Below are 20,826 nucleotides of genomic sequence, written 5' to 3' on the forward strand. Positions count from 1 at the left end.
GTTTTAAGAATTAAAAAGAATAAAACAGTATCAGGAGAATTTGAAATAATACCTTAAAACAGGTGGTTTAACGAATTAATTACGTGGTCATTGCTCTAACGGTTAATTTTCATTGTTATGATAGACAGTATAATAAGCACTGAAACGGCTCACTGCACATTTACCATCACTGTAAGTCTGGAAATATAAAAACACTGCAATGAGGCGTCTCTGTTAATAATATTGCCGTTAATTGTACAATGTGTGGTAGTCGGGAGAGCATTTTGTGCAGTCTTTTATTTTTACCCATTTGTTTTTACTCCTGAACGTCTCACAAACCTCAGTCCGTCCGCCCCCTTCCAACCTGTTAAAATGTCACACACAAACCCCTTCCATTTCCTCCAACATACTTTTATTGCCATCCATTGTATCAGTCCCCAAATTGGCAAGGAAGTATGTCTTGACTGTATCCCTGAACCAAATCTGAGCAAGGATTAATGTCGATTTGTTTATCAGTTGCTATATGGAGTTATGCTTGGAGCGGTTGACTTACATAACACTAATATGTTTTATTAATTTGATTTCTGTCAAAATTTCACCTTCTTGCAAAGCTTCTGTATCTTCCAGTACGTCTATCTGCACAGGTAAGAGTGCATATTATTGTAAGTAATGCTGAAAATCTAGTCCAGTCTAGTATTTTAATATCTAGTCCTGGACAAGTTTATTTCCTTATGAAAATATCAGCTGAATGATTTTTCCAGTAATCGACTTAGAAGGATAATTGTATCCTTTATGTGGTAGCAATTTCACGTAATTTCCACCTCCATGCAGTCTAATACGATTTTGTATTTTATTGATCCGTTTGTGTATACTTATGTATACACCTTTTATAGTGCATAAATGCATTTTTCAAATATACAATATATTGCCTCCACATATTTTGATGCTTTCAAACAGCTACGGTAAAAATTGTTGGGCCACCTGCTGGAAAGCTGATCCTTGAGTTTATAGGACATGGTTTTTCTTTTTAGCAAATGCAGGGGAAATCATGAAAAATATATACACAAAAATAGTAATTCTAAAACAAACTAGATTGTAGTTCATATAAGCTGTTTTCTCGTTTTTTGTGACTTTGTACAACTTTACGTTCACCCACGGTTATTGTCCACAAGGTCTCACTTCCTCACATCCTCGGCTATCCATAGCCGTCAAGCTGGCACCAGAGTAGACCTGATCAAGAAAGGACCTTTTCACACCTTCTTCAGTTTAATGTCATGTGACATATGTATACGTGTCATGTGACATGTCATTCTTTGTTACATGATCTCCACAGGAAGAATGATGGAAAAGGATTGCTAAGTGCTTGGAAGTGCATAGTTTCCTTGAATAATGGTCTCAAGCAGAAGAAAGTAAATTGCATTAATGTTTTGGTTTTGGCTCTTTGCTGCAACATTAATAACAATTCATTTTCAATTGTTCATTTCCATATAGGTCCTTTCCCAACATGGTTTGCTTAACAACAAATTAAACAAGTGAATAGTGAATAAGAGCCACAAGATTCAAGATTTGTTTATTTGTCATAATAGAGGAAATGCCGCAAACAAACCAACGCTCCATAGTTTGATATAAGAGGAATAAACTTCAGGAAGTACAAGGTCACCTGACTGCCCGACAGCCCAGGGAATGCTAACAACAAATAGAGCAGAAAGTAGTGCGAGTGTTTGTGTGCTGCCGTCTTCTGTCATGTCTTCTGTGGGTAAAAAAAGTGTCTCTAAGGTAGGTTTTCTCAGTTTGCTGCAAACCTCCTCTGCTCCTTCACTGAATGTAGTATGTAGTCTTAGCATATAGCTTATACCAGTGGCAGAAAAGTTGGACATTTGGAAGTTTGGAAAGCTGGACTCTTTGTATTCGTTTATCATCTGTATAGGTAATTGAAAAATCTGGCTGAAGTCGTTTCCTACATGCCTGTCTGATGCTCCTCGTCACCAGTCTCTTATAGGACTCTAACTAGTCCCTACCTGGTGGAAATTTCAGGTCCAGAAAGTACAAATCCAGACCAAGATTTTGTTTCAACCAACCAGTTGAGTACTCTGTGACTGTGACTCTTTATACTTAACTGGTTGGTTGAAAGAAATCATTAGTACTTTCTGGACCTGAACTCTCCACCTCTGTAATGGATTACTTTTGTGTGTAACTTCTCCAGCTCTGCCACTAATTCATGGCGTTTGTTGTCTCGCCGTGAGGAATATCATTAAACTACTTCTTTCCTTTGACTAAAGATATTGATGGTTGATAGAGCAGATTGGGGTGTGGATCAGCAGGGATGTGGATTTTTGTTTTGTGGATATTTAAAGTCTATTTTGGGAGTGTTACTGACCATATGGTAGACTAGGGGATCACGCAAGTCAAGGTTGAGGTGAGACGAAAGCCGTGAGTCCTACTGCTGCTTCACTAGGGCCATGTGAAGCACATGAGTGAGCAGTCAGTGTCTCCTTATGAAGTCTTCATATGTGAGCTGGTGAGCGATCTGTGGAGCCCACCAACCTGTTTTCCATATTAAACGACGTTATGCATCAAAAGTCACAACATGGTCTGCTAATTAAATAGAGCTTGTATGATGGATTGTATTTTGCTTCCCTCAAATGGATGCTGGAGAGTAATAGAAAAATTTTAAATGGAGCAAATTAGCTGTGAGGGGCCTCCATGTCGTTGTGATGTCCGTCTGCCAGTATGGCGTTTGAACAGCGGGGAGTCTTATATTAGCTGGTGTGTTTCCCGACTAAGTCTGCAGGAAATTAGCCTAGCTGCCGACCGCGGCTCTGGTTACGGCCGATAAATTAGAGCAGTATTTCCCAATCCTGTCTTTGGGGACTCAGTTGGTCCATGTTTTTACTCCCTCCTAGCTCCCTGCCAGACAGATCACATTTTTGCTACCTCCTAGTGCCCGGTAGGACCGAAAACGTGGACCGTCTGTGGGTCCCCAAGGACTGGATTGGGAAACACTGAATTAGAGGGCCATCGCAATTTATTAGGGGCTGGTTGAATGTGATGAACCGACTGGGGTTTCCAGTTCAGCGTAGCTGGAGGGTGAGAGGGACACTGGGGTGTCACTGTAGCCACTGGGGTCTCAGTTGCAGTGTGGGAGTGCCCAGGACATTTAATTTCTACAGCAGAATAGCTTCTAGCTCTCATATTTGTCCCATCTTGTGTCCGTTCTGCCAATTAATAAAGGTTCCTCTCTGCACACTCAGATAATTTGTGTCGCCCAGTGATCTTTGTCATCGGTTGTTTAATGCATTTTCCTTTATTTCAAGCAAATGGGGCAAGATATAAACACCTTATACTGATACACGTAACATGGGTAGCCGTAATCAAGGCTGAAATTGTGGCACTTCGCAAATGCGAGAGCAATGAATTTACAGCACAGTGCTTAGCTGGCGTAGACAACGTTTCAGCCTCAATTCAGAGGGAAAGTTAGAGCAATGGATGCTGGAAACAGGCTTGTTGTGCTTCCTGCTCACTGGAGGGATTGTCTTCTGGTTTCTGTGTCTCATGTCTTTTTATTTGATTTCTGGCAGAACTTATTGTTGTGTTTTCTATGAAAAGAATTGCATGATTATTTTCTGGCTCCAGCTCAATAATACCTGATATGTCTGAGTGTGTGTGCAAGTTTTCTTGTGTATGAGCAAAAATTTGCGAGACTTTACCTCCTTTGTATCAAAAATAAAAGTAGTATTCCTTATTAGTCTATATGATCTGCGTTCTTTCTGGTGGAACATAATGCATTCAAATATCTTTAAAGACTAATCAATGAAATAATGAATGCCTTTGAAACTTAAAAATCATACATTCACATACAAAAACCTCCCAGAAGCAACTGCACTTGTTAATTGACTGTATTGACATTCATCTGTATCGACATTTGTCAGTTGTTTCACTCACAGCAGTTTCTAAAGAACCATAAACGAATATACCCTTGCTTGAGTGCATCTTCAAGCCTGAACGAAGTTTGACTGAACACAGTTCTGCTCAGGCGTCTAATGATCCTCATCGTTATTTTGACTTTCCTTTAACAAAATAAGAGGCACAATCTCCACAAATGGATTTGAATAAAGAAATTGAAAAGGTCAGATTCCTTCTGCCACCGAATGTAGCTGTGCTTTTCACTATGGGGTACCGGGGCCCGGTGTTCCATTGGGCCAGGAAAACGTGTACGAGACAATGGGGGCAGCATTCATTTGAGTCTGCGAGCAAGGAGGGAGAGGCATCGGGTAATGAAAAAAAGATACCCTTGCCTCTTTTCTCCCTGCGCCTACAACACAGAATAACAGAGGGGACCGGTGTGGTGAATTATTCAGGAGAGTGAAAGCTTGCTGTTGTTGAAGGTGGTGGCGGCGCTGCCTCGGACATGTTCAGGCCGCGACGCAATTTCACCTCCGCCGATCTCTTCCCCGAGCCGCGAGAGGCCGAATCCCACCACGACGGAGGGGGACGGCGCACTGTGCGTCACAGTCTTAAAGTCGACGCCTCCCCCGGCTGTCTTTTATTTGCGGGCCGTGTGGTCCGATGGCCTTCAAGCTCATATTTAGCACCTATCTTCTGAAATCTAATTACGAAAGAATCGCGGTGCGGAAGATCTGCAGTTTCAGCAGGTAATTCTCAAGTGGGATGCGCTTCAACAAAATGCACCATTACGTTACATGAAGAATGTGGGTCACTGGAAATGAGCTTGAAAGAGAGATTTTTTTTTTCTTTTTGTCTTTGAATGGTTGGAGTCACCCTGTTGATTTTGGTTAATGTGTCTGCCGACAGCAGACATCGTCCATTTTGATTACAGCTTCCCCTCTCCCTTGTATAGCTATTGATTAATGAGCGTTATGAATGAAGATTTTTATTTTGGTGGTACAATAATGAATTCACTCGAACTATCGGTGTGGGGGAAAAAAAGTTTTTCTCTACTTAAAATGAGTGTCATTGTTTAGTTTTTTTAGGAAACAAACAATGGACTTCAAATATATACAAAGAATAATGGCAGGTAAAATTGCAGGACTAAAATTGTTGAAAATTGCAGGACTAAAATTGTTCTTATAAGTTGAACATATTAAGCAAAAAAATTTGCAAAAGGATAAAAAAAACTCAATGAATGTTTACAGAGGTCATCAAGTGCAATTTTTTTTCAAGTATATAAATTGTAAACAATTGTGTTTTAGCTGTAAATAAAGATTAAAGGTTTAGGGGTATTGATAAATAAAAAAATAAAAGAGATTGCTTCTGACATAGGTGATTTTGAGTTCCCTTGACAGTTGTCGTCCTGAAAGGGGGGGGGGGGGGGGGGCATGGGAGGGTGTTCTTGGTGACCTGCCGTTTAACCAGACAGTGGGAGTAATCATCCCGGGTAACTGTGTGCCACAGCCGCAGGTCACCCAGAGCACCACCCACCAAGTGTAACTTTTCTGTCTCTCTTCCTCGAATGGATCCGGACACACAGCCTCTGACGCTTCTGCTCTGCTTGCTTTTAATATGTTTTCCGGGTGACTGGCTCCAGGAGTGGCCAGCGCTATTTCAGGAAGGGGGGGGGGGGGCAAACTCTCCGCGCCCAGATTGCATGTTTTAGCTTGGGAGAAACTATATAGGAAATGAACGAGCACATTAGCGTTAGCTGCTGTTTGGCGGCTGTCGTGGGCAATGAAATGACATGCAAAAAGGGGCGGTTGGTGTTTATGCACCTATCACAAATGTCAGCATTAATGTCATGTCGACGTTAGATGTATTTTTATTGAATTTTTCATTTCTTAGCAAATAACCATCTGTTTGATAATACATATTCTCACAATAGGCATTGTTGCCATTTTAGGACAGCCAAAGAACGAATCAAGCTCTTTTTTTTAAATGGTGAAATACAAGACACAAGCTGAGAAGAGCCATTTATCTGCTTCCATTGACTTATGATATTTGTTTTAAGGATGTTTTATTCACGCTGAAAGCCGGATATGATGCTTATGAGAAAATCTTAGGAAAACATGAATTAATTAATGGATTATATTGCTTACCATGTGCCACTGATCAAACTCGACAGACTGCATTTCTGTCATCTTCCTCAAGATGTCCCTGTAGGTAATGCATGTTAAACAACCATTTTAACCACAGGCACATAGCTAGTTATAAAATTATTTCAGTAAGTTATTTGTGCAAAACAACATTTGTTGCTGACCATTGTAAACATTTGCAGTGACAGGCACAAATCAATACATTTTATTGATGCATTTTCCTCAACAATGGATAACATGCAGTCTAATCCTGGTGGATTTGCTGGCTTGTTTACATGTATTTTGTATATGTAATGTGTATTTTAATTTTAAATGCAATTATATAAAAATATATATTTTTAATATATGGGACAATGTCTATATGTAGAAGAAAAAACATATCTAAATACAAAACATTTTGTATTTGATTTAGCAAATGCTTTTGCCTAACAGAGATTACAGACACAATAAGTATAACATAATTATTATAAATGTTGGAACCAACATCCTAATTGTAAATCAGTTTCTGTATCTCAGTAAAGTAAAAGATATCGTAATCAGTAGTGGCAAATGCAGTAATTGTCTAAGAGTTAAAAGTAAGCTTTCAGTTGTGTTAGTCAGTTAATTCTGCTGTCAGAATGAAGCACGCTCTTCTTGACAACCTTGTAAAGGTAATAGCAGCATTTATTTACGTTCTCTGCCATTTCATTTGTTTAGTTACATAAAGCCTCGATTTCTCTCTGTCTCCATCTTCATGCTATGCAGAAAAAAGTTCAGTTTCAGCTTCAGTAAACTGCTTGTTTTATATATTCCATGCAGTACTGTGGTGTTCAAAATCTGAAGTACACAAGTGGTTCTTTGTTAATAATGAATTGGTATCAATTCTTTTTTCGCTATATTTTCACAGCACCTAGAGTGTTCCGTAAGTTATCTTTGGGTCTAGTGGTATCAGTAAAGATTTTGTTGAAGAGAATTCTTCAGAAACATAATTAGAAAAAAAAAACATGGAGGAATGGATGAATGGTCTTTGATTTATACAAGACAGGTGACAGGTGTAAAAAGATTGTTTCCATTTTAGTGGCAATTGAGGAGGTCAGGGTCGCACGTGGAAGAGGATCAGCAGTGAGAAAAGCCAAACACACTTTAAAAATATGATCGCCATGTCAGGTGTCCTCAAAAATGATGTCTCAAAAACTATTTGATGTGAGCTGCATAAATGTCTTGCTCAGGACATAGTTATGGGGCAAATCATTTATGAAGGCACCACTAGAAGAAACGGATGGATTTATCAGATTGCATCTCAGTGACAACCGGGACTGTGTCTTGAGGTCAGATGAAAGGAAGATGGAGCTTTACAGGCATGTTCATGAGTATTACGTTTGTCACAGCAAATGCGAGGCACATGCTGAGAGAAGCATCGCACCCACTGTAAAACCTCAATCCAAATGTTTTTGGTTTGAACTCTGGAAAGCAGCTCAGAAAAACAACGGAGAAATCTGCTAGAACTGAAGAAATTCTCCATGGAGCAACGGTCAAAATCCCCTAACGCAATGAGCTGTAACCTAATAAAACACTGCATGAAACATGTGTGATGAAAGCAGGAGGTGTATGTAGAAGAGACTAAGATGTCTCTCTCTTATCTGGCATCAGCCAGGGTAAAACAAACTTTGCTTATCTGTTTGGGGTCGTTTCATTTATTTGTGACAAATATATACATTTCTTATTAGTTATTGTTGTATCATGTACTTTATATTTAGTGTGTTTTCATAAAACAACATAAAAAATTCAAAGCTATTCCACATCATAGCTATTACCATCATTAGGACATTACATTTGCATAATATAAGCTTAGTTCAGTTTAGTTTCTACACATTATTCAGTTCATGACATAAAAGATGAATCCGGGATGAAAATGTAGCATAATATCGCCCTTGTACTTGGGTAGTATTGCGACAGAGGTGTTGTGTTGTGGTGCTTTCGATTTAATGTTTTTTTTTTTTGCCATATCTAGTCTGTTATCGGTACCCCTGTTCATTCTCCAGTCATAAGCAGCACCTGGAAATGTTTAGCAGCAGGTCCCTCTGGTTATCGTTCTGTACATCCTCTCCTTTCTGCGATGTTAGTTGGTCATACAGTGACACAAAGGTGCTGTGCGGAGAGGGGCTCTGAGGTTTTTTTTTTTTTTTTAAAGGGGGAGAAACAAAAAAATGTGTGGAATTCAAGGGCGTGACGGGGGTTTGGGCTGCAAAGTATGAATTACCGTTTCCCTCTGCAACCCATTAACGTAGATTTACCTCTCAAACGGCCTGAATGAAATCACCTTTACCTGAATTCCGACTGCGGTACAGCCATCTAAATCTTTTTTTTTCTTTCTTGCCTGCCATTAAAAAAGTGGTGAGAAGGCTATCTGCCTTTTTTCATTTCTGTTAAATATCATGTGTCCTGCTAAATCGCCCCACTTTTTCCTTCCCGTTAATGCTTTGTGTAATGTCCAAGGAATGTTTGTAATGCACACTGGCTACTCCTTAAAATGAGTAAATGAGTACTACATACTATAACGTTACTTTTCACAGAATTAATATTTGAAAAGAGAAGTTCTTTCTGTTGATGTTTTTTTTTGTCTAGAAGATAATAAAAAATTATTATGCTTTTATAAGCTGCTTAGTATAATATAATGCAAATATAGGGTGTAGGTCATGTTTGGTTTTGGTTCATTGGATATAGATGTTCGTTCAAGCAAAACAGCAAGAAGTCCAGCTAAAGTCTGGCCCGTGGTCAGGAAGCCAGCCTTCTGGAGCCCTTGCACGGATGCCTCAACGGGGATTTGTGAATCCTTGAAGATGAAGTGTCGCGATTAGTGCTCCGTGACCGACGGCTGCTCTCTGTTTGACCAGGTGCACCCTGAGGCGAGCGCTGGGTGGAGACTCCGGTGAGCCTTGGAGCGGCGAGCGCGGCATGCCCGCAGCATGGATGTGAAGGAACGCAGGCCCTTCTGCTCGCTGACAAAGAGCAGGCGGGACAAAGAGCGCCGCGGCGCAGGCAACTCCGGCGACACCGAGGGCGACGAGTGCCGGGTGCCGACGCAGAAGTCCTACAGCTCCAGCGAGACGCTCAAAGCCTTCGATCATGACTCCTCTCGGCTCCTGTACGGAAACCGCATGAAGGAGATGGTTCACAGGGAGGCCGATGAGTATCCCCGGCAAGGTCAGTGCACCGACACCTCGCTCCTCTCCCTTATTGTGCACGTGGGCTTCTTAAGCTCCGTCTTGCTATTGTGTGTTGGAGTCGTCTATTCTGGATATTTTTTTTCCACTTTTACTAAAATAAAATCATAATATGCAACTAAAAAAATAATGTAAACGTGTCAAAAAGCTTAATCTTGAATTGAGCATTATAAATTCAAGAAATGTTCTATACAACAGGTAGAATCACCCAGCTTGGTAAACACGTGGGGGGGGGGGGGGGTCAGGGCGATGGGGGGATGGGGGCACTTCTCTTGTGATCTCCTCATGACAGCATGCCGAATTTGCCCTCTTCTTGGCACTTTAACATCTCCTTTCTTTCATCTCGCTTTTTAAATGTCCAATCAAAAATAAACATGTCAAGATCTAATTAACAAGTGTAAATATGTTTTGATCAATCATTATAATTATTATTATTGCGAGTAGTAGTACTGGAAAAGATGGAAAAAAATAGTAGTAGCTTGAGTGGCAGTATAATAAAATATTCCTGCCCATAATTATAATGGAAGGAAGTGATTTTATACACAAGTATAAGCAGAAAACAATTCAATGTCCGGTCAGTATTGATTTTATTGATTTCAGCGTAGCCCTGTTATTACTGCATAAATGATTTATTGAAATGACATAAATACTTAAATGTTTATCATGTTTTTTCCCCCCACTGTATGTTAATTTCCATTTAATTTTAAATTAATAAAATAATAATCGAAAACTTTGTTTGAGTGTGACCTGAAGATAATTGTGCTTAGTTATATATGTTTAGACTCATCCTAAACATATTTGTTTGTAGTTTTTTTATTGTTAGATTATCAGTCCTTTGTCAGTATTATCATCTCAGGAGTTTCTGCGCTTTGTCAGTATATAATTAATCTAGTACTTTACAATGACTTTGTTTGTGGACAATAGCAGCAGATGTAAAGATTTGTGCTTTGGGAATTATTGCCCTAACATCAAATTAATCCCCCCCCCCCACCAAACACATAGCAATATATATTTATTTACCTAGTCTTCTGAAGTTGATCTTCTTTTCATGGTGAAACATTTTGTTCCAAAGTAAAAACTTTATTCGGATACCACAGCAGCTCTCCACATACCCTACTCTCTTTGTGCTCTGCATTGTGTACCACTCGTGTTTTATGCTAATTTTATGCTGATTCCTTCATTTTAATATTAAAAGTCATAGTTGGATAATTTCAAAGAATGATCAATTGAAAACGCACCATACAAACAACGTGTTTGTGGTTTCAAAGTTGAATGGACATGTACACAACTGAGCATGTCTGAATAGCTGCGAAAGAAAGCTATAGACCAGTAATCCACAAAGAAATTCTAGGAAATCCTGTTTTCGTCCTGAACGTAGTAGAAGTGGTAAGTACTGTAGTTGTCACTTAATAGCTTTGTAATGAAAGAGGACAGTACATCTGTGAGTGTGATTTTAATGCATTCCTGATGTAACTCCGTTTTTACTCAGCACTCAGCTAGATCTTGTATCAGATTCCCTACAGATGTGCCACTCGGTTGCTAGGTTATAGATCACAGAGGTCTAACTTTCCTAAAGGGCATTGTGCAAGCAGGGATTTTCTTCAAATGTTTTCAATTTCTATATGGAGATATTTTTTTTATGTATTTTAAAGGAATACGTTTCCGTGCATTTTTAAGGAGTGTATAAACATGCATGGTATTTATATAGATTTTTATTTCTGAATGCTGTAGACCATTAAGCAGACCAGGTGATCCAGATGTATTAGTTAAAATGAAAACAGGGACATGTGTTTTTAAATGTGTTTTTCTGATGCACGTAATTATACCAATTAAGTCCATTAAGATGTTTTCTCCGTGAAGGGAATTTACTGTCAGAATTTAGGTAATTTGCAATAAAAACACTTTATTTAATATAAAGAAGTTTGATTCAATGACCAATGAAGTTTGATACAATGTATGTTTAAATATATGCCATTTCCATGGCAAAGCAGCATGGGAGAGTTACGAAAAATTAGATTGTTTTATTATTATTATTATTATTTATTTTTTTATTTATTATAGTAGAAGTAGTATTAGCAATAGTAGTAGTAGTAAATCAGTATTTTGTTGTTAAAATATCTTGGAAGTAATGTAAACATTTCAAATTATGTTGAACGACAAAGTATAAATATGCGTTTCTATCTTTATGCAATCAACATTAATGAAATTGAGGAAATCATTTATTTCTGCCTAACTGAAAATACTCACAGTTTACCATATATACACTGAGCTATGTTTACAGTTTTTTTTTTATTATTATTTTTTTACATTCTAGTATTCAGGATCTAGTCGGGAATAATAACATTGGCTTCATTTTGACTGTCAGTTACTGTATTATGTTGTGTGAAACGGGTGGTTAATTATTAAGATATTGGCATGAATCAATTTTGTTGTTACCCTACTTGTGAAGTTTTTTTGAAAGAAGAAATATTTTATGATGAATACAAAACATTTCTGTCTCCAAAAAATGTTAGTTTTTTTTTTTTGTTTCTTTTTATAACTTATGTAATGTTGTAAAAACTGGGTAATAATTAATAAGCCTAATAAAATGCAGGAGCAAAGCATATATGCTTTTTTATAAGGTGTTTTCATATTGAGCGCACTGCCTAAAGTACGTAACCAAGGTGATGAAAGAATGTGCAGCCTGTTGTTCAGAGCCGAATTGTTTGTTTCAAAAGGGTCTGGAAGTGAAAGCGAATCGGGCTCCTGTGTTGTGCATTGTGAGGTGTGCAGGGACAGTAAGGAACAGCCTGCCATTCATTGGCCCCGTCTCCTTTGAAAGGCTCCTTATTCAGCCCGGCCAAGAGTCACCGTGCTAGAATGTTGTTTACAGGAGCCCGGCCTCTAGCTTTAAGTTTTCAGATTAGCCGAGATAATCCTGCCCAAAAGTGGCGTCTCCGTGGATTCACAACTTACTTTACGTCACGGGTTTCCACGTCGCTCGGGGCCCGAGAAAAGAATCGCGTGACGCCTTGCCATTTACCTGTCGACTTTTATTGTTCTGGTGCTCGAGAGGCCCGTGCAGATCGACAGCTAACAAATCGGCGTGGCTCACCGCGGATAAGTAGCGTGCTCGGCCCAAATGGAGACAGGAGAAGGCATGTGCCTTCGTGTCTGTAGGGTATATACCTTATCATATTACAAATGATCACAGACAAAATATGTAGCGACATGCTAGGTTATAATCGGCTTTCCTATAAATGTATGGTACACTTTGATGGACTGGGCGATACCACACAGCTCACTTTATTCAACCTTGTTTTTATTTGCATTTCTCGTTTGACTTGTGAATGCCTTTGTGTTCTGCTGTCTAATTGCGTTGCATGTTAGACTGAATGGTACAAATGAGGTTTCCTATGCACTGATGTACAAGAGACAGATAAAGATTCATGAATCTTGAAAGTATAATTTCTGTTTTGCATCTCTGATATCTCACTTTTGTTTTTTGTCTTTCTGCAGGGCAGAACTTCACCCTGCGGCAGCTTGGTATAAGCGGGCCGGCCACTCGCAGGGGCCTGGCTTTCTGTGCGGAAATGGGACTCCCCCACCACGGCTACCCGGTGGGCGGAGTTTGCGAAGTGGACGCCGACGCCGAGGGGGTGATGCCCCAGGAGCGGGCCATGCATCTGTGGGGGAGGGGGGTGAAGTCGGACCGTAGTTCCTGCCGTTCAAGCCGCTCGAACTCAGCCCTCACCCTGACCGACACGGAGCTGGAAAACAAGTCAGACAGCGAGAACGGTGAGTCCGCATCTTTTTATCTCTTAATCCCGTTCTGTCCTCCTTGGCACGTCACAGGCCGTGCCGGATTGTCACGGAGATTTCCCTACACGCCCAGACACGTAAACTGATAATTGACAGAGATTTAAGAAGCGTCCAAATGAAAGTGCCAGTTTCACCGGCTAGCCGATACTGTTGTTGTGAATATGAAATTGGCAAGTCTTATTAGCGTGTCAGATTTTTTTGAGCGTGGCTTCCAGATTGGTGGAAGGGGTTTTCCAAGCTGTCAGCGGGTGAAAGAATCAAGTGCTAGCAGATGCTTTTAAGGATTATTGAGTTTTTTTTCTTTTTTTATTGCTTTTATACTGATGAGGAGACATACGTTTCAGATTGATATTACTAATTCATATTATTAACCAGCTATTCTGCTTCGAGATACACAAGAACTTCAAGTGTGATTTTTAATTTTTTTTTGGGGGGGGGGGGGGGTGTCAAAAGTTTTGCAAGGCAGATTCATCAAAAAAAAAAAGCAGGATGTTGAGGGCGAGGGACTGGCAGGGTGCAGGGGTTGGAAGTGCAGATATCACCAGGTTTGAACCTTAGATGCTAGATCTGGGGGTTGTACACTGTGGAAGGAGACAGAAACTCCATACGTAGAGGGTCTGCAAAGAAAGGGTCCATTTTGGATTCATGATTTATTATTTTTTTAAAGAGCTGTTTCTTTAAACAGATAGATGGATGGATATATTGAGATTGAAAGGTAGAGATGGGTGGTTAGATGGATGCATGGATGGATAGGTAACCCTTGCTTTTATTTAATTTCATGGATATTTATTGATGGTGCTTTCTATAATTTTTTTATGCTCTAGGCCTTGGATCTTTGTTAAACACGCAAAGCCCTTAAGGGATTAAAATGATGAATGCCTTGTTTTTAATTTTGTTTAATTGTGACTTTTCTATGTTGAAGTTTAATTCTTAAGGGTTTCCATGCATGTTTTTAGTTCAGAGGGGTGTCTGTGATTTAATAAATGAAGCTGCATGCAATTAATATATTATATTTTGAACTACATTTCTTTGTGATAGTGTTTTTTTTTATTATCAAATATAGCATGGTAGTACATTATTATGTCTGTGGTAGTTTCTGCACTGAATAGTTGCTGGTTAGCAGTTGGACAGCGTGCTTCTCCTGGGATTTTTTATTTCTGCGAGCTTCTATTAGCAAAGGAATTAAGATTTAATTAGTTTGCACAGGGCTGTAGCAGTCACACAGCCATGTTTACCGTATATATCAAAGTAGGGAAATCTCATTGTAACGCTAAAAACTTCAGCACAGTTCACATGAGCTTCTGGTAAGAACTGAACACTATGTCACACCCTCCAGTGCACCAATTGGGAGCATTTTTGTTAGTTATCGCTATTTTATTTATTATTCCCATTTCTGTTTTTGACGTTTGTTAGGTAACAAACAGAAAACGGTAATGTAAATTACACGTTAAGTGTTGCAGCAATTACGTCTTGGTTTTGGATTTCAGTAATGGAGGCAAACTGAGGTCTCGCATGTCTACTGTGACTTTTCTGCGGTGGGAGAATTCAGAAGGGCGGCTGCCTCAAAGAGAGGGGGGGGGACATTACAACAGACATGTGAGACACGGAAGCGCAGAGCTGCAGCAGTGCGGCCCGCGGCCTGGGCCCCCCGCCTGACACTGTCACTGAAGCCGCTGCCCCCCAGTCCGCGGAGACTCGGGGAGAAGGGCTTCGCCTGGCCCCGCTGGCTTTCATATCGGCTTGCTCGGGACGCCGGGGAACCAAACGAGTGACTGGCTGACTTCGATCTCCGCTGAGAGCTGAACCGGTGCCAAGTGTCCTTAAAAAAACACCCGTTTGAAAGCGGACAGTTTCTTTTTTTTCCGGGCGCATACTTTCAGCCGTGTGGCGTGCGATCTGAACTGGGGACGGGGGAGATGGTGTCACTTAGGGGCCGTATGCGTGGTGCGTGCCGGCAGTGTCGCCTGTGATGCCTCCGAACCCCCGCCCCCCCCTTCAAAGGTGCGAAGCTGTGCGCTGACCTGCTTAAAGCCCCCCGCCATCCCGCCCCTCGCCGTCTAATTCCTTTGGAGTCGTTCCTCGGTGCGTCGGGAGAACAGCTTTCTGCTCGGGGATCTTGTTAGTGCGCTTCCCTACTGCGGCTCCTTTATCGCAGCCTGTTTTTATTCTTGTTATTTTAATTATTGAATAAATAATGCAGGGAGAAGCCGGAGCCTGCTGATATACATATTTGTCGCGGATGCCCACCATAAATCCCTCCCCTTTATTTCTACCACACTTTAAGAGATCCTCCTCTGAGGGTGACACAGGTATTCACAGTGCCCCCCCCCCCCCCTCCCCACTTTTCCTGCTTGTACTGGGGAGCAAGTGCTGGAAAGTCCTCGCCTGGCCCCCACTCTTCCAGAGACCAGCCGCCACGCCGGGCACATGCAGGACCCCGATTACAGCTCGACTTTGATCGTCCCGTCGTCATTAATCTTTTCGGTTTAAAGTTCATCTCGCGGCTTGCTTACTTCACATGTTCCTCTAACCAGTAATTCCATACTTTAGATGCCACTCCAACCAATATGTCCACCATTATGGATGTCTTTGGTTCATTCGTGGATTTTATTGCCATTCATAACCTTACGTTCTCTTTTTTGTCCTAACCATGAAAAATGGTCACCTTTATGACGCTTTTTCTTCTCCCCTTCATTTCCAGCCGGCGCCGGGAAGCGTCCTGCTCCGCTTCCTCTTAAATGATCTCGGTGTTTTATTCTATAGTGAGCCATTTTGAATTAGTCAGACACTCCTGAGGTGTCAAAACGCTCACGCGCATGGGAAGCACTAATGTGGCCGATGAAAGATTTGAGGATTGCGGTCGGTAAGTTATTCGGTATTAGCTGACCAGACAGTCGTCAGGTTTTTGCATTAACTGGCTTGATAAGGAATAATGCAAAGAAAAAATAATGACTCAGGCGACCCATTCGCCATAAGAGTCGTCCTGTGTGCACCTCACATTAAGTCCAAGCCCAGCTGGAGGGATCTAGTTGGCTGTATCTTTGCAGAATTTATGTCCTTTGCGTTCATGCTGGGTGTTCAGTCAGAAATTAGCGCTACGGTTTTGTGCGGTATAGAAAAGGGACATATAGGTTTAAATTGAGGAGCCAGTTTCCAATTAGAATAATAGCAATACATTTACAGTCATGTGACTTTTCTAAATGCAATATACATATTTAACAAATTTCATTTACTCCTAGATTCATGACTATGAGAAAATAAGTCCTGGAAGGTCAGCCAATGACTATAGGGGACTTTGTCATAGTATGAATCATTTTAAAGTAATTGCAGAGTAGAATGTATGAGAACTTGACCTCATACAGTAAAAATTCCAGTATGTACCTGTTTTTCTTTAAACCCCTGCAATGAACAGTTATGTGAGTTCACTTAAATAGAAAGCAAACTACTTTATTCAACTTTATTATTGAGTTAAAGTGTAAGTTGGTAAGTAGTTAAGTATTTTCCATTGAATTGGACATTAGTTAGGCAGTTATCCAGCCTTCATATCCCTCGACGATGGTGAGAATTGCTTTGGGCTTTAGGACAAGAAAGAAGTGAAATTACCCAAAGATTATTCTAGCATGACATTAAGCCGTATTATAGTTTATTACAAACATATCCTCACCTATTTCATAGTACTTTATACAGCTCTTCTGCAGGATAAATAAAATAAAAATATATTCTAAAATAGCGAATTTTTTATCGATGTGTATTTGAGCCCAGTAATAAAATCATAAACCTCCTAAAATCACAAAAACAGTGGTGTAACTGACTGTGTTTTAAAAAACAATATTAAAATACCTAAACTTTAAACTGTTAGTTAGTTCTTACAAAAATATTATAAATACACTGAATCAAAATCTATTTATATAGTATAGGGCTGCACGTTAACTGTTTAAGCTATTTAAGTTCGTATTGATTGGCCTCCCATTGAGAGCCCACCCCCCGCCGTAGTGTTCCGCTTTCTGGGGTTGGCTCTAGGCTGAGTAGTCAGGTTAGATTAGCAGTTGACAGTTTTAATTTGGCTTTAATTTGGTTTCCGCGAGCCATCCGCGATACGCAGCCTTTCTACCGGTGGCGACTTGAGCCGTGCGCGGATGCTACCCAGTTGTCATCCAGCGAGCTCCTCCTCGTCGCCACGCGTGTCATCGCTCACTCGCACACGCCGCCACGGGATGCCGGCTGACCCGTGTCGAGTACAGGTACCTGTAGGGAATGTTGGTATGTGCATTTCAGTGACATATTTCTTCATGCCGCACTGACCCCAACACGGCAGGGAATGGGGTCATAAAGAAGAACAAAGCCATTAAAATATCACTTTAAGACCCAATGACCAGTGAAAATACTCAGTGTCCTCAGCATGCCAACTGCGCTCGTGTCTACTGCTCGAAATGTCATAGCCCATGAATTATGTAAACATTTAAGAAATCTACTGCGTATTTTTTTATTTTTTTTGCCCACTGTGAAGCATGCTGGACAGATTTGCTTTTAGCCTTCGATAATCGGGCGCCAAGATGGAGGAGAACGGCTGTGTGATAGCCCTGACTTTGGGCGTGTTGAACCTCAAAGGCCTCTTCCCGCACATGTGTCCGAGGCTTAGGTTTCTCGTTTCATTGCGCAGCGCTATTATTCACGTGTTAAAACGGCAAAGCGCCCGCGCGGTAACCGGACGGACGCGCGGAGGGACCGTTAGGGATATCTCAAGGGTATTCCGGCTTCCGTCTGAAACAGTTGGCAGCCCGAGAGTGCTTTTGGACATTAACGTTCGGGAAGGGCCGTATTTCCTGAAAGACGGCGCTGTCTCACCTTAACACGCAGTCGTTAGGAGTGTCGGTCAGTTAAACTCGTTGTTCGGTATTGCTGAAACTGAGGGAGGATGATGAAACTGTAAGACATACGGTGTGGAAGTGCCACGTCTGGAATTTGATTTTTGACGATTGTTCAGACCTCAGAAGGTCTAAGAGGAGGCCTCTGAGATGAATGATTTCAATTCGCAGTCCATTTCTCGAATGTGCGTTCTAAAACAGGCCAGTGCTACTCCAGATATCTTAATGGAAACAACAACACGATGAATAAATGCGTACGAGATCGCTTAGGTTTGCTGTGGTCAACAATTTTTATAATAAATGGCTGTTAAAGCTGAACACCTTATTTCCTAAATTCTGCTCCAAAGTCAGGGTCCTCTGCCCAGGAGGGAGGAGCGGCCGTCTGGCAAATGGCTAATAATTTGGATCCTTTTTTGTTTCCGTAAAAAAAAAAAAAAAAAAAAAAAAAGAATACAAAAAAAGCCTCTCAAGGCAGAGTCCGGCCTACGTAGTATGTAAGGGTCCCTGCACAGTGAAACTCCGAACCAGTGATGGGAACGACAAATATATGCATGGGTACACAGAAATACACACGAGTGAATGACAGCCGTACAGCACTTCACGTCGGCCTTGTTTGAGTCTTGTGGAAACATGAGAGAATGCTGTTCACTCAGTAACCGAGGGGATGCCGTGATGATTTTGCTGCCGTTTGATGGATGGGTGGGTGAATGGATGGATGTATGTCGATTTCTGTGGGAACTTATAGCTACACTTTTTAAACGTTTAAACATTATTTGTCAGGAATAATCTTTATGATATTTACTTCACTAATTAGCAATGCACAGTACGTATAAACATTCGTATTAAATATTTTTACCTCAGGCTTTGGTAAACAGGTTGCCATTTGTGGTGAATGTCAAAACAGTAATGGCTGTGGTGCAATTTAACAGATCTTTCTGGAAATTTCTCGGTATGTTTGTTTTTGTTCCTTGCTATTTTTACCTTCAGCTGTTAAGTCAGTCAGAGAGCTGAATACAGAGATGCATTAAATGCAAGACATTTTGTTTTATCTCTCTCTATTTTCACGTTTAAGGCTCGGGTTGTAATTCTGTAGGAAGCTGTGTCTTCGAAGCAGTGGGGTGGGGCGTGTGAGATGCTGGGGAGGGTACCGCCACCGTCTATAAATATTAATGCCTGCGAGTATTGTATTTCCGTACATTGTAGGAAAGCAGGAGAGTTGAATTTAGAGAGACTTCTGACAGCTCAAATTGATTTTGCATGTTGGATGTTTGATGTTCCATGGTTTGTTTCTTGGGTGATGGCGCAGGACACGGGAAAGCGGGCAGTGCAGATTAAGGGTGTGATGGTCTGTTAAAGGGCTTTTATTTAAACTAAAATTAAATAAATACTGTTTGGTTCAACAGACTGTTTAATTGCTTAATGATATTAATTAGAAGCCAGTCAAACATGATAATAAGGATGGCTTTAAGGGTGTTGTTTACTTTAAGACAGTGATGCTGTATGTTTTTCCGAAAAAAATAAACACGGCATGCATTCTTTTGTCTGCTTAAACGTGCAGAGATCTCGCTGCTCTGTTTCTCCAGTTAATATTTTATTATAAAAGCTATTTTTATGTCTCTTCACATTCAGCCAGAAAAAGCACATTTTCGGTGCAGTCTCTCTGTCGCGTGATGTCACTGAGTAACGACATGTCTGCATTTAAATGAGCGAAACTGCGACATTTTCAAAGTGAACGTGTGCGGTTCTAACTTCAACATGTCCCCTATGACCAGCCCGATTTAGTCATCCCTAAACTGCGTCTCCAGTTCGACTGCCGCTGATGCCGCAGCTGTCCCTATCCGCTGGCGAAAGGAAACTGGTGTGTGTGTGTGTGTGTGTGTGTGTGTGTGCGCGCGGCGCGTGTGCACTCGTATCCCTCTCCACTATCCTCTCCTATTTGTTCCACCGCATGACATCTTGCGCCGTGCTGGAGGATGGGGCCCACCTGGAGCAGCCGCGCATGGAGCAGCCGCCGCATACGCTTCCCCTTCGCTAGGTGCCGCATGCCCTGTTGGTGGATAACTTGGCCGACTTGAGCTCTCACACCCCCCCCCCCCCCATCAAACACTGCCAATTACATTCCACCTCTACACATCTACCCGCCGTGATTGGCTGATGAGACAGGGGACGGGACTATTCAGCCGGTTCTTTGGATGGCATCGTCACTGGTGGATTCCCCCTCGCCCTCCAAACACACACACACACACACACACACACACACCCATCCTTGCCAGAAAGACCCTCCTTTCCTTTTTTTATTCGCGTAGTTTGGAACATTCTGGCACAAGCTAGTGAGGTGGGGGGGGGGGGGGGGGGGAGGTTTGCCACTTAACGCACTGGCCTGAAAGCACTCTCTCTGTGTACCGGCACTCCTAAATGCTCCCTCAAGGATTGCACACCTTCCAACATACAGAGAGGGAACTGACAGTGATGCCTGTGTGGGTGATATTTGCCATAAAAACAGTCTTTGAGACTTTATAGACTCAGGCACACAGCCTGGCAGGGTACCAAGTCAAATCAAGTGATGCACTTTGTTAATTAGACAATACCTCTCATATTCACGCACGCATGCACACACACCCACCAGTATACCACGAGAGTGGCATGGTGTTAACTGACATCCAGGGTTGCTGGTTCGAATCCTGCCTCTGCTCCGTGTGGGTTTAATTTGCATATTGTCCCCCTGTTGAGCAGGCTACCTCACGCAGTCCAAAGACATGCAGGCCGGCTAATTAGCGGCTCTAAATTACCCATAGTGTATGGTTTACTGTGTGACTGTGCGTGCGTGCGTGTGTTTGTGTGTGTGTGTGTGCGTGTGTGCCTGCCCTGCGATGGACCGGCATCCTGTCCGGGGTGAATCCTGTCCTTGTGCACTGTGCTGCCTGGGATAGG

The 20,826-nt window shown here is 41.5% G+C and overlaps 1 protein-coding gene across 1 annotated transcript in view; it reads left to right on the top strand.

Moving 5' to 3' along the window:
* Positions 1-20,826, top strand: part of si:dkey-237h12.3 (teneurin-3) — a 332,826-nt gene that overhangs the window by 174,754 nt on the left and 137,246 nt on the right. Inside the window, 2 exon segments of the mRNA XM_048971419.1 lie at positions 8,900-9,209; positions 12,728-13,006. Of these exon segments, the coding sequence (XP_048827376.1) occupies positions 8,972-9,209; positions 12,728-13,006 (517 nt within the window). The 5' untranslated portion in view covers positions 8,900-8,971.

The sequence above is a fragment of the Brienomyrus brachyistius genome, chromosome 12 (assembly GCF_023856365.1).
Source record: "Brienomyrus brachyistius isolate T26 chromosome 12, BBRACH_0.4, whole genome shotgun sequence".
Lineage (NCBI taxonomy): Eukaryota > Metazoa > Chordata > Actinopteri > Osteoglossiformes > Mormyridae > Brienomyrus > Brienomyrus brachyistius.